This window comes from Macaca fascicularis, chromosome 19 (genome assembly GCF_037993035.2).
Source record: "Macaca fascicularis isolate 582-1 chromosome 19, T2T-MFA8v1.1".
Taxonomy (NCBI): Eukaryota; Metazoa; Chordata; class Mammalia; order Primates; family Cercopithecidae; genus Macaca; species Macaca fascicularis.
In genome coordinates, this window is record NC_088393.1 from 14,352,738 (window position 1) to 14,365,094 (window position 12,357).

General features: G+C 57.0%; 1 protein-coding gene across 4 annotated transcripts; it reads right to left on the reverse strand.

The window, feature by feature from the left end:
- Positions 1-27: 27 nt before the first annotated feature.
- On the reverse strand, positions 28-7,330 carry PODNL1 (podocan like 1). Of its 4 annotated transcripts, XM_045378585.3 has the most exons (10): positions 7,132-7,330; positions 6,738-6,959; positions 5,117-5,210; positions 4,741-4,805; positions 4,482-4,591; positions 3,093-3,249; positions 2,716-2,831; positions 1,638-2,295; positions 804-952; positions 28-727 (listed from the first exon to the last, which is right to left on the reverse strand). In XM_045378585.3, exons 1-10 carry the CDS (start codon positions 7,132-7,134, stop codon positions 577-579), a joined length of 1,725 nt encoding a protein of 574 aa, XP_045234520.2. In that variant the 5' UTR covers positions 7,135-7,330; the 3' UTR covers positions 28-576. The 4 variants fall into 4 exon arrangements, with proteins under 4 accessions (XP_045234520.2, XP_073882223.1, XP_045234519.2 ...); XM_074026122.1 differs by having other exon boundaries at positions 28-952; XM_045378584.3 differs by lacking the exon at positions 7,132-7,330 and having other exon boundaries at positions 6,738-7,082.
- Between the last annotated feature and the right edge of the window lie 5,027 nt (positions 7,331-12,357).

Sequence of the window (12,357 nt, forward strand, 5' to 3'; positions counted from 1 at the left end):
TTACAGAAGGGCACCACCACACATCCAGCTTGAAGGGTGCATTTCATTCCCATGCTTGCTGTGGGGGATACACTTGAGGGGCCCTGTATCTGTCACCCAGTGTTTTTTCAGTGGGTGGCCTTGGGCGTCCCTGCAATCACACGTGGCTGGGTCGCACAGGGTGCTGTCTGGTGATCCCAGTGTGTGTCTTAGGACCTCAAAATTCAGTCCTGACCCACTTAGCATCACAGAGCCTCAGTTTCCCCAGCTGGACTGGTCGTGGGGAGGAGTCTGTGGACAGAGCCCCCAAAGGGTGCCTGGTCCGTGCTGAGCGCTGGAAGGGTTTGGCTTTATTGTTGCTGCCTCCATCCGTGTTGGGAGTTTGGGGTAGGGCGTGTCCTGCCAGGCCAGCGTGGTCTGTGAGCCTGGAGTATGCCAGCTGCGTGCCTCAGTGCCTTGGCCAGTGCCAGGCAGAGCAGGCCCAGCCCTGGAGGCCCAGGAGAGCCAGACAGAGGGCCCACGGTGGGTGTTGTCTCTTCAGTCCACGGCCCAGCGGAGCCCCAGGAGTCTGGGCTGCTCTGCTGGACCTCTCCAGGATCAGGGGCCCCCTGCCCGTGGCCCACGTGGGGTGGTGGGAGGCAGCTGGATCAGGACCTGCTCCAGATTCCCTGCTGTGTCCACCACGCGCAGGTTTGGGAGCCCCAGGAAGGCCTCGGCCGCGATGCTCGTCATGTGAAGCCTGTTGGCCCTGCACAGAGAGGCGGTCGTGACCCTCCCAGGCCCTCCCCTGCCCACCTCCACCCCTCCAGCCACCCTCGGGGCACCTGAGGAAGAGGGCACGCAGGCGGGGCGTGCTGAGGAAGGCCTCGGGGCCCACGTGGCCGATGCGATTGCCCTCAAGGTGCAGCTCCTCCAGGGCCTCAGGCAGGTCCGGGGGCACAAAGGACAGCTCGTTGTGGCTGAGGTCCAGCATCTGGGCAGGGGGTTATAGATGGTGTCGTGGCAGCCGCAGGCCTGGGCCACTCAGCTCAGCCAGCCCCCAACCTCTCTCCTTGAAAGTCTCCTGCCTCCTTCATACCAGCCTGTCCCTTCTGCCCCCACCCCACATGACTGCCAAATTCCTCCCCTCTGCAGTGTAAACTAAGACCCTTCCCAGGAAGGCACAGACAGATGGGTCCCCACTTGATTAAATGATTCAGTCAATCGCACCATACCTCTCTCATCACTTTTTTTTTTTCAAGAGACAGGGTCTTGCTGTGTTGCCCAGTCTGAAGGGCAGTGGCCCGATCATGGCTCACTGCTGCCTCAAACTTCTGGGCTCAAGCGATCCTCCCGCCTCAGTCTCCTGAATAGCTGGGACTACAGGCATGCAACACCACGCTTGGCTAGGTTTTTTTGGTAGAGATAGGATCTTGCTATGTTGCCAGGCTGGTCTCAAACCCATAGCCTAAAGCGATTCTCCTGCCTTGGCTTCCCAAAGCACTGGGATTACAGGCATGAGCCACCTCACCCAGCCTCCTCATCACCTTCTAACCCACTCTTACCATTTTCTTGTTCTGATTGCTTGACCAGCTAACTAGAATGTTTGGGATGTGGCAGTGCAGGCAGGGGGATGGAGAGGCCCTGGGGATAGTGTGGCTAACCAGCCTGTGCCTGACCTGGAGGGCTTGGAGCTCATGCCAGGTGCCTGGACCGATGTCACCGACCCGGAGCCGGTTGTGTGCCAGGCTGAGCTCCTTCAGTTGGTCCAGGCCGGTCAGAGGTTCCGGCTCGAGCATCCGCAGCTGGTTGCGTTGCAGCCGCAGGGTGTGCAGGCCAGTGGGCAGGCCCATGGGCAGCCGGGTTAGCTGATTCCCCGCCAGGTCCAGGCTGCGCAGGGTGCGCAGCCGGCGGAAGGCCCGGTGGTGCACGCGGGCGCTGGTCAGGCGGTTATAGGCCAGGTTAAGCTCCATCAGGCCCGGTGTGGCGGCCAGGTCGCGGGCACCCAGCGTGGCCACGTGGTTGTGGGGCAGCACCAGGGCACGCAGGCGGCGGGGCAGGGCCAGAGGCACGCGGTCCAGCCCATTGCCATAGAGGTGCAGCGTGTGCAGGCCCCGCAGCGGCCGCAGAGCCCCGGCGGGCAGCCCTGAGCTCCCCAGCTGGTTGTGCTGCAGCAACAAATAGCGCAGACCACGCGCCCCGTGCAGCCGAGCTGCCTCCACCTGTCGGATGCGGTTGCGGCCCAGGTGCAGGATAGCCAGGGTCCGGGGCAGGCCGGCGGGCACGGTGGTCAGCTGGTTATGGGAGAGATCCAGGTATTCAAGGCTATGCAGCTTGCTGGTAAGAGAGAGGGTCGGTGTCAGGTGGGGCACTTGGAGTGGGGTGCCTGACAGATTTTGGCGAGGAGGTTGGGGAGTGGTCCTGAGACAGATTTAAGCTGGCGATTTCAACTTGGGAGTGATGCGTTGAGAGAGCTGGGTGGGAGGTAAACTTGGGGTGCTCAGGGCAGATTCCAGCCTGAGAGTTAGCTACGGGGGTGACCAGGGTAGAGGCGAGATGGAAATGCATGTGAGACTTACGATGTCAGTGCAGGGCTGTGGGGAACAGGGACACCCACCCAGTGCTCTGCCGAGCCCAGTGAGCAGCAGACACTCAGTAAATGAGGCCGTGGCTTAGGAGCCATCCAGGGAAGGGGGACTGAAGGTTGGGACCCCCGACTATAAATTCTCAGCCCCTTCTGCCCCTATCATCCTGTACCTGAAGGTGGTGGCATCCAGGCCGCTGTCGGTCAGCTGGTTGTGCTGGAGGTAGAGCTCGCGGAGTTGAGTCTGGCGGCTCAGGGCTCCTCGGGGCACCTTGGAGATGAGATTGTTCTGGAGAAGGGAGAACAGAATGAGACCTGAGTCTGGGATGAGGGCAGCGGGAAGCCACAGAAGGCTCTTGAGTAAGGGAGTGACGGGGAGCTTGCCTTGAGCTCAAAGTGATTTCCAATAAAGTGATTCAAAGAAAGATAACTCCGACCACTGGAATTCTGAGGGGCAATTGGGAAGGATGGAAAGCTAGGAACTGGAGGGGTCCCCCTGGAAAGAGATGAAGGGAGTCTGGCCCCAGGGTGGGACCTACAGCAGGGCTACCTGCAGGTGGAGCCGCTCAAGTGAGGGTGGCAGGCTGGGCGGCAGGTAACTGAACCGGTTGTTCGAGAGGCTGAGGGTGGTGACGGCCTCGGAGCCGCGGAAGGCGTCAGGGGGCAGGCCAGCGTTGCTCAGCTGGTTGTTGTGGAGGTACACGGACCTGAGGAGAGCCAGGCTCCGGCCACCAGCCTGCCCCTCGCCTCCCACCACCCTACTCCCACACCATACTCTGCTCAGGGTCACCTTCAGAGAGTGTGTGTGTGTGTGCATGTGTAGCATCTGTGTGAGAGTAATTGTGCATGTGTGCATGTGACTGTGTGTAGGTGTGCAGGTGAGTGTATGTGTTGTATGAATAGATGTGTGCGCATGTGTGTGAGCAGTGTGCATGTGTAAGTGTAATGAGTGTGTGCATATGTGGAGTGTGTGTGCACGTGTGATTGTAAGAGTGTGTGGGTGTGCATGTGTGTATGTATACGCAAGTGTGTGCTATATGCCTGTGCATAAGTGTGTATGTGTGTGTGTATGTGAGTGTGCAACTGTGTGTATGTATGCATGTGCAAGAGTGCGTGGGTGCATGTGTGTACATATGTGCATGAGTGTGTGCCTGTGTGCATGTGATTGGAAGTGTATGCAGGTGTGTATGTGAGTCTGTGTGTGTGCTTGTGTGAGGATGTTATTGCATGTGCATGCATGAGTGTGTGCCTGTATGCATGTGATTGGAAGTGTGTGCAGGTGTGTATGTCAGTCTGTGTGCTTGTGTGTGCACGTGATTGCATGTATGTGCATAAGCATGTGTTCGTGTGGTTGTGTGTGCAGGTGTGTATGTGAGTCTGTGTAAGAGTGTGTGTGTGTCCCTGCACATACTGTCTCCACCTCAGTCTGGAGTTCTGACACAGCATACAGGGCCCTGTCTCCCCCCTCACTCTCCTCCCAGGGTATAACTGTGCCCTCCTCTCACTCCCCAAGCAAAGGATCTGCCCCCAGTTAAGCCCTCCAGGGCAAGGCTTTTTTTTTTTTTTTTTTTTAATTTTGAGACAGAGTCTCACTCTGTCACCCAGGCTTGAGTGCAGTGGCACGATCTCCTCTCACTGCACCCTCCACCTCCTAGGTTCAAGCAAGTGTCCTACCTCAGCCTCCTGAGTGGCTGGGATTACAGGCACGTGCCACCACACCCAGCTAATTTTTGTATTTTATGTAGAGACTTGGCCAGGCTGGTCTCGAACCCCTGATCCCAGATGATCCTCCCATCTTGGCCTCCCAAAGTGCTGGGATTACAGGAGTGAGCCACTGCACCCGGCCAAGGGCAAGGTCTTAACTCCCTCATTGCTCCTAGAACCAGGCGTGACCCAGACGTATCTGAGGCCTGGGGGCCTGGGCTGGGCCAGGGCCTACCTGAGTGCCGGCTTCTCCCCAAAGGTGAGGGGGAAGATCTCCATCACTTGGTTGGCAGCCAGATCCGCGACGCGGAGGGACCGGGGCAGAAACTGAGGGGCCACTGAGAGCTGTGGGGACACAGCCCACAGCCGCACTGGCCCTGGTGCGCCCTGGCCCCACCCCTTCCCCAGCAGAGCTGTCCCCTCCACACCCTGGGCTGTGTGACCGAAGCTGCACCCTCTCTGGGCTCAGCCTGCGGGTGGGGCTGGGGGCTCACCTTGTTGTGAGCCACGTAGATGTGCTGCAGCTGGGTGAGAGATTCGAAGGCCTCGTCAGGAAGGCCTGGGAGAGTGGGGGGCAGTGAAGGCCTGGTCTTGGGTGGAGGGGGAGTCTGGGCTCCCAGCTGCCTCAGGGTTCTGGGCTGGGAACTGGCAGAGGCTCCCCAGGCCCTCAGATCCCCTCCTCCCCATCCCTACTCAAAAGCCACAGCCCCCAACCCCCACCCCAGCCCCTGAGTTTCCATCCTGCTCAGCAAAGGGCAGTTCTGGGAACTGCGACAGAGCTGCCCGCAGATGGGGCGGGGGAAGGGGATGGCAGCTGAGACCTCGGTCAGTCCTTCAGCCCCAGAGAGGCTGCCTCCCTCTGCCCCTCACCTTCTGAGGAGATGAGGTTGTTGTGGAGGTTGAGGGTTCGCAGGCCACTGAGGCGGGACAGCTCATTGTAGGGGAGTTCCTGGAGCTGGTTGTTCTGCAGGGCAAGAGTTGGGGTGTTCACACCTGTGACCCCATGACCAAGTAACCCCAAGCACTGATTCTCAACTTCCCATCAGCCCAAACCAGCCTCATCCCATCTTCACCCCCACAGTTGATCCTAAACACCCCATCATCCTGACCGGTTTTGTAACTGCCAAGATGTCAAACCCCAAACCCGCACAACCGACCCCAAATGCGCCATCACCCCACAACCAACCCCAGGTCCCCCAACACCCCCACAATCAACCCCGAAAGTGCCATCGCCCCCACAATCGACCCCAAATGTGCCATCACCCCCACAATCGACCCCAAATGTACCATCACACCCACAATCGACCCGAAATGTGCCATCACCCCCACAATCGACCCGAAATGTGCCATCACCCCCACGATCGACCCGAAATGTGCCATCACCCCCACGATCGACCCGAAATGTGCCATCACCCCCACGATCGACCCGAAATGTGCCATCACCCCCACGATCGACCCGAAATGTGCCATCACCCCCACGATCGACCCGAAATGTGCCATCACCCCCACGATCGACCCGAAATGTGCCATCACCCCCACGATCGACCCGAAATGTGCCATCACCCCCACGATCGACCCGAAATGTGCCATCACCCCCACGATCGACCCGAAATGTGCCATCACCCCCACGATCGACCCGAAATGTGCCATCACCCCCACGATCGACCCGAAATGTGCCATCACCCCCACGATTGACCCGAAATGTGCCATCACACCCACGATTGACCCGAAATGTGCCATCACACCCACGATTGACCCGAAATGTGCCATCACACCCACAACCAATCCCAAATACGCCATCACCCCCACGACCGCCCCCAAATGTGCCATCACCCCCACGACCGACCCCAAATGTGCCATCATCCCCACAATCGCCCCCAAATATGCCATCACCCCCACAACCGACCCCAAATGTGCCATCACCCCCACAACTGCCCCCAAATGTGCCATCACCCCCACAACCGACCCTAAATGTGCCATCACCCCCACAATCGACCCTAAATGTGCCATCACCCCCACAACTGACCCCAAATATGCCATCACCCCCACAATCGCCCCCAAATGCATCATCACCCCCACAACCGACCCCAAATGTGCCTGCCGTCACCCCTACAATCGACCCCACATGCCCCAACACCCCCACCATCGACCGCAAATGTGCCATCACCCCCACCATCAACCCCCAATGCCACAACATCCCCATAACCCCCACACTGACTCCAAACAACACTATAACCGCCAAGATGTTAACCCTAACGCCCACTAACCCTCAGTCCCCAACAACTTCCAGCATGTCCACACTCACCCCCTCACCTGGGGCATGTAGAGCCAATCTGCCCAGGCAAAGCTCCATCACAGCCAGCTCCACGCCTCCCTCCTGCATGTATGTTCCTACACCCCACCACGCTCCTCAGCCCCGGGGCACCCCTCCAGCTCCCCTCACCACTGGGTCTCAGCCCTGGGCGCCCCTACTCCCCTCCCTGGGCCCCACCTGCAAGGAGAGGTGCTGAGCGGCTCTGGTGATGTTGTCCGGGAACACCCGAAGGTCCAAGCCATCACAGTCCACAGTGTCGACTCGGGGGCAGGAGCAGCGCGGGGGGCAGGCCCGGGGCGGGGGCTGCGAGCTCTCCCCCAGGTGAGGGAAGGCAGCGTCCTCCATGCCAGCCACGGGCAGGGGGCCCGGCAACAGCAGGAGCAGCAGCAGGCTCAGCCACTGCGGGGAAGGGAGGGTCAGCCTGTCTCCGGGCTGGGCGCGGGGTCGCCATGGTGACTGGAGCATCCCCTCCTCGGGGAGGGTCTTAGTGGGGAGGCAGTGGCCAGTTGGCAGAGTGGGGGTGGGGAGGCAGGCAGGCCCCACCCTCAGACCCTCCCGTGCCCCACCTTACCATGGCCAGCCCTGACTCTGCCGTCTCGCCCAAGCTGCTGACCAGGACTCCCTAATGGAAACCAGGCGGTCACCTCCTGGAGTCTCTGCTGTGGCCACCACTGCCCCCCATCTCCAGACCCAGGCCACCCCCCACAACAGCCTGTTCTCCCGGGGCTTTGGGGGAGCTGGCCCACCCCCTTCCCCGCCCTGGGGAGGACGGGCAGGCGGCCGGATGGGGTGGTGAGGACAGGCCAGCCCATCCCCTTGGTCCCCCCTCCCGCCAACAACCACCCCATCTCCGCTTTCGTAACCTCAGCCAGCCTGGGCCGGGCCACAAGAACAAGGAATGTTTGGGGAAAAGCTGAGATTCGTCCTGTCTGGTATTTGGGACGACCGCAGGAGTAGGGGTGGGGACGGAGGGATGGGGGGAGCTTCGGGGCACAGGAGAGTTCCGAGAAGCAGGGACGGGCAGCAGTGAGGGATTAGAGAGGCCTAAGGTTAGCCTGGCAGCCCAGATGCCAGCCTGGGAGCTCCTGACCAGGTCTGCTGCCCGGCACCCATATCCCCTCTGCTGGCTGATCTCGCTCCAGACACCCCCCCGCTCCCCCGACAAATGGCCACAGCCGCCTGGAAGGAAATTGCATATATCCAGGCATCAGCCTGGTGGTTAAGAGTGTGAGCTTGGTGCCAGCCTGCCTGGGTTTGAACCTGGGCTGTGCCACCTCTCAGGGCCTTGGTTTCCCTCTCTGTCAAGTGGGGTAATGGTTGGCTTACCACCCCGTACTCCCCACAGTGTTGTAAGGATTATATGAAGTGTGCATTCAGAACAGTGCCTGGCATATCCCACGGCTTTCGCACCTGTGGATGGAGGTGCCAAGCTGGTCTCCACCTAAGGTCAAATCTCGGCTGGGCGCGGTGGCTCAAGCCTGTAATCCCAGCACTTTGGGAGGCCGAGACGGGCGGATCACGAGGTCAGGAGGTCGAGACCATCCTGGCTAACCCGGTGAAACCCCGTCTCTACTAAAAAGTACAAAAAACCAGCTGGGCGAGGTGGCCGGCGCCTGTAGTCCCAGCTACTCGGGAGGCTGAGGCAGGAGAATGGTGTAAACCCGGGAGGCGGAGCTTGTAGTGAGCTGAGATCCGGCCACTGCACTCCAGCCTGGGCGACAGAGCGAGACTCCATCTCAAAAAAAAAAAAAAAAAAGGTCAAATCTCCCAGACCCACCACTTAGCAACAGGGCGGCTTCAGACAGGTCCTTCTGCCCAGACCTCAGCTTTCCCACACATAAAATGGGATTGACAGGTTGGGTGCTGTGGTTTATATCTGTAATCCCAGTGCTTTGGGAAGCTGAGACAGGAGGATCTCTCTCTTTTTTTTTTTTTTTTTTTTGAGACGGAGTCTCGCTCTGTCACCCAGGCTGGAGTGCAGTGGCCGGATCTCGGCTCACTGCAAGCTCCGCCTCCCGGGTTCACGCCATTCTCCTGCCTCAGCCTCCTGAGAAGCTGGGACTACAGGCGTCCGCCACATCGCCCGGCTAGTTTTTTGTATTTTTTAGTAGAGATGGGGTTTCACCGTGTTAGGCAGGATGGTCTCGATCTCCTGACCTCGTGATCCGCCCACCTTGGCCTCCCAAAGTGCTGGGATTACAGGCTTGAGCCACAGCGCCCGGCCTTTTTTTTTTTTTTTTTTTTTTTTTTTTTTTTTGAGACAGAGTCTCACTCTGTCACTCTGTCGCCTAGGCTGGAATGCAGTGGCGTGATCTAGGCTCACTGCAACCTCCACCTCCGGGGATCAACTGATTCTCCTACCTCAGCCTCCTGAGTAGCTGGGATTATAGGCACCTGCCACCATGCCCAGCTAATTTTTGTAGTTTTAGTACAGATAGGGTTTCGCCAAGTTGGCCAGGCTGGTCTCGAACTCCTGACCTCAGGTGATTTGCCCACCTCAGCCTCCGAAAGTGCTGGGATTACAGGCGTGAGCCACTGCATCTGGCTAGGAGGATCTCTTGAGGCCAGGAATTTGAGACCAGACTGGGCAATATAGTGAGACCCTGTCTCTAAAAATAAATTAAAAAAAAAAAATTAGTCTGGGCTGGGCTCCATGGCTCACACCTGTAATCCCAGCATTTTGGGAGGCTTAGGCAGGCGGATCACCTGAGGTCAGGAGTTCCAGAGCAGCCAGGCCAACATGGTGAAACCTCGTCTCTACTAAAAATACAAAAATTAGCTGGGCATGATGGCACGCGCCTGTAATCCTAGCTACTCCAGAGACTGAGGCACGAGAATCGCTTGAACCTGAGAGGTGAAGATCACGTCACTGCACTCCAGCCTGGGCAACAGAGCGAGACTCTGCCTCAATAATAATAATAATAATAATAATAATAGCAACAACAACAACTAGCCTGGTACAGTGGTGCACACCCATAGTCCCAGCTACTCAGGAGGCCGAGGCAGGAGGATCACTTGAGCCCCTGGGCTCAAGTTTGAGGTTATAATAAGCTATGTGCCACTGCACGCCAGTCTGGGCAACAGAGTAAAACCCTGTTTTTAAATAAAGAAAACAAAAAGGAGGGGGGGTGAATGACAAACCTCCTCCCTCAGAGAGCTGTCTTGAAGCAAAACGACGGAGTAGGTAGAATATTTTAAGAATGGTGGCTGGGTGTGGTGGCTCACGCCTGTATAATCTCAACACTTTTGGAAGCTGAGGCAGGAGGATGGCTCAAGCCCAGGAGTTAGAGACCAGCCTGGGCAGTAATGGTGAGACCCCGTCTCTAAAAACATTTTTTTTTGTTTGTTTGTTTTTGTTTTTTGAGACGGAGTCTCGCTCTGTCGCCCAGGCTGGAGTGCAGTGGCGCCATCTCGGCTCACTGCAAGCTCCGCCTCCTGGGTTTACGCCATTCTCCTGCCTCAGCCTCCTGAGTAGCTGGGACTACAGGCGCCCGCCACCGCGCCCGGCTAATTTTTTGTATTTTTAGTAGAGACGGGGTTTCACCGTGGTCTCGATCTCCTGACCTTGTGATCCGCCCGCCTCGGCCTCCCAAAGTGCTGGGATTACAGGCGTGAGCCACCGCGCCCGGCCTAAAAACTTTTTTTTAAAACTTAGCGGGGGCCAGGCACAGTGGCTCACACTTATAATCCTAGCACTTTGGGAGGCCGAGGCGGGCGGATCAGCTGAGGTCAGGAGTTCAAGACCAGCCTGGCCAACGTGGTGAAACCCCATCTCTACTAAAAATACAAAAATTAGCTTGGCGTGGTGGCACATGTCTGTAATCCCAGCTACTCTGGAGGCTGAGGCAGGAAAATGGCTTGAACCCGGGAGGCGGAGGTTGCAGTGAGCCGAGATCATGCTACTGCACTCCAGCCTGGGCTACAGTGTGAGACTCTGTCTCAAACAAAACAAAACAAAACAAAACAAAACAAAACAAAACATAGCAGGGCATGGTGGTGCTTGCCTGTAGTCCCAGCTACCAGGGAGGCTGAGGTGGGAGGATCACATGAGCCCAGGAGGTCGAAACTGCAGTGAGCCGTGTTCATGCTACTGCACACCAGCCTGGATGACAGAGTGAGACCCTGTCTCAAAAATGAATAAATAAATAAAAATAAAAGTATAGTAGCCAGGCGCGGTGGCTCGTGCCTGTAATCCCAGCACTTCGGGAGGCTGAGGCAGGCGGACCACGAGGTCAGGAGATCAAGACCACGGTGAAACCCCATCTCTACTAAAAAAAATACAAACAATTAGCCGGGCGTGGTGGCGGGCACCTGTAGTCCCAGCTACTCGGGAGGCTGAGGCAGGAGAATGGTGTGAACCCAGGAGGCGGAGCTTGCAGTGAGCCGAGATTGCTCCACTGCATTCCAGCCTGGGCGACAGAGCAAGACTCTGTCTCAAGAATAAAATAAAATAAAATAAATAAAAATAGAAAAAATAAAAGTATAGTGTTGGCCGAGCACAGTGGCTCACAACTGTAATCTCAGCACTTTGGGAGGTCACGGCGGGCGGATCACCTGAGGTCAGGAGTTCGAAACCAGCCTGGCCAACATGGTGAAACCCCGTCTCTACTAAAAATACAAAAATTTCCTGGGCATGGTGGTGCGTGCCTGTAATCCCAGCTGCTCAGGAGGCTAATGCCGGAGAATCACTTGAACCTGAGAGCGGGAGGTTACAGTGAGCCAAGATCACACCACTGCACTCCAGCCTGGGTGACAGTGAGACTCCGTCTCAAAAAAAAAAAAAAAAAAAAGTTTAGTGTCTGCTCAGCTTGGGAGTGGCCAAGGCCCTGAGTTGGAGTCTCCCAGAAGTAGAGCTTGAGACAAGGATTGAGTGCATTTATCCCAGAGAAGGCAGGCAGTGATACAGGGGAGGGAGGAAGTGATCAAGAAACAGTGGCTGGGCGCGGTGGCTCACGCCTGTAATCCCAGCATTTTGGGAGGCTGAGGTGGGCAGATTACCTAAGGTCAGGAGTTCAAGACCATCCTGGCCAACAAGGTGAAACCCCGTCTCTACTAAAAATACAAAAAAACTAGCCAGGCGTGGCAGCAGGCACCTGTAATCCCAGCTACTCGGGAGGCTGAGGCAGGAGAATCTCTTGAACCTGGGAGGTGGAGGTTGCAGTGAGCCGAGATTGCATCACTGCACTCCAGCCTGGGCAACAGTGTGAGACTCCATCCCAAAAAAAAAAAAAAAAAAAGTTAAGAAACACGGGCCCAGAGAGGTGGTTATTTGTTCATGTTTCCTAGGGCTCTGTGACCTCCTGAGAATCCCACTTCGTGGGGTGAGACAGGAGACGGGTCTTAGCGTTGGCCAGAAGAGAACAACAGGTCCTATCTCAAGTACTCCCCATGGGATGGATGGCCATTAGCTTGGACGTTGGGTGGAGGTTCCTCAGTCTCGTTAGCAGAGTCATGGGGTAACTCTAGGGAGACAGGACTACTGTATCAGTCCTAGCTCCCAGGGAAGCGGCAATAAGAACCAAGATGTTTGAGTTCCTGGCAAGCCTCTTTCCATTGCAAAGGGAGGAGAACCCAAACTGAACTAGCTAATACAAACGAGGGCATTTATTGGTTCATGAACAGAAAACCTGTATCCTTCAGGCACAGCTGGATCCAGGGGCTTCAGTGATATCTTTTAGATGAATTCTTTCGTGAACTCTGAACTCTACCTGCAGGCTTCTGCATGTGGTGCTAAGAGATTCCCAGAACCAACATGCGTTCTTCCCTGACTTTAGCAGAAAGCCTCAAACTTAAATCT

What these genes read in the sequence shown, in the direction of transcription:
- PODNL1 (XM_074026121.1), bottom strand. Translation starts at nt 7,025, where the DNA reads ATGCTCCAGTCACCATGGCGACCCCGCGCCCAGCCCGGAGACAGGCTG. An exon ending in CTCAGCACCTCTCCTTGCAG is followed by an intron (nt 5,211 to 6,737) that starts GTGGGGCCCAGG and finishes CTTGCCCTGCAG; the next exon opens with AACAACCAGCTCCAGGAACT. An exon ending in TCTACGTGGCTCACAACAAG is followed by an intron (nt 4,592 to 4,740) that starts GTGAGCCCCCAG and finishes GTGTCCCCACAG; the next exon opens with CTCTCAGTGGCCCCTCAGTT.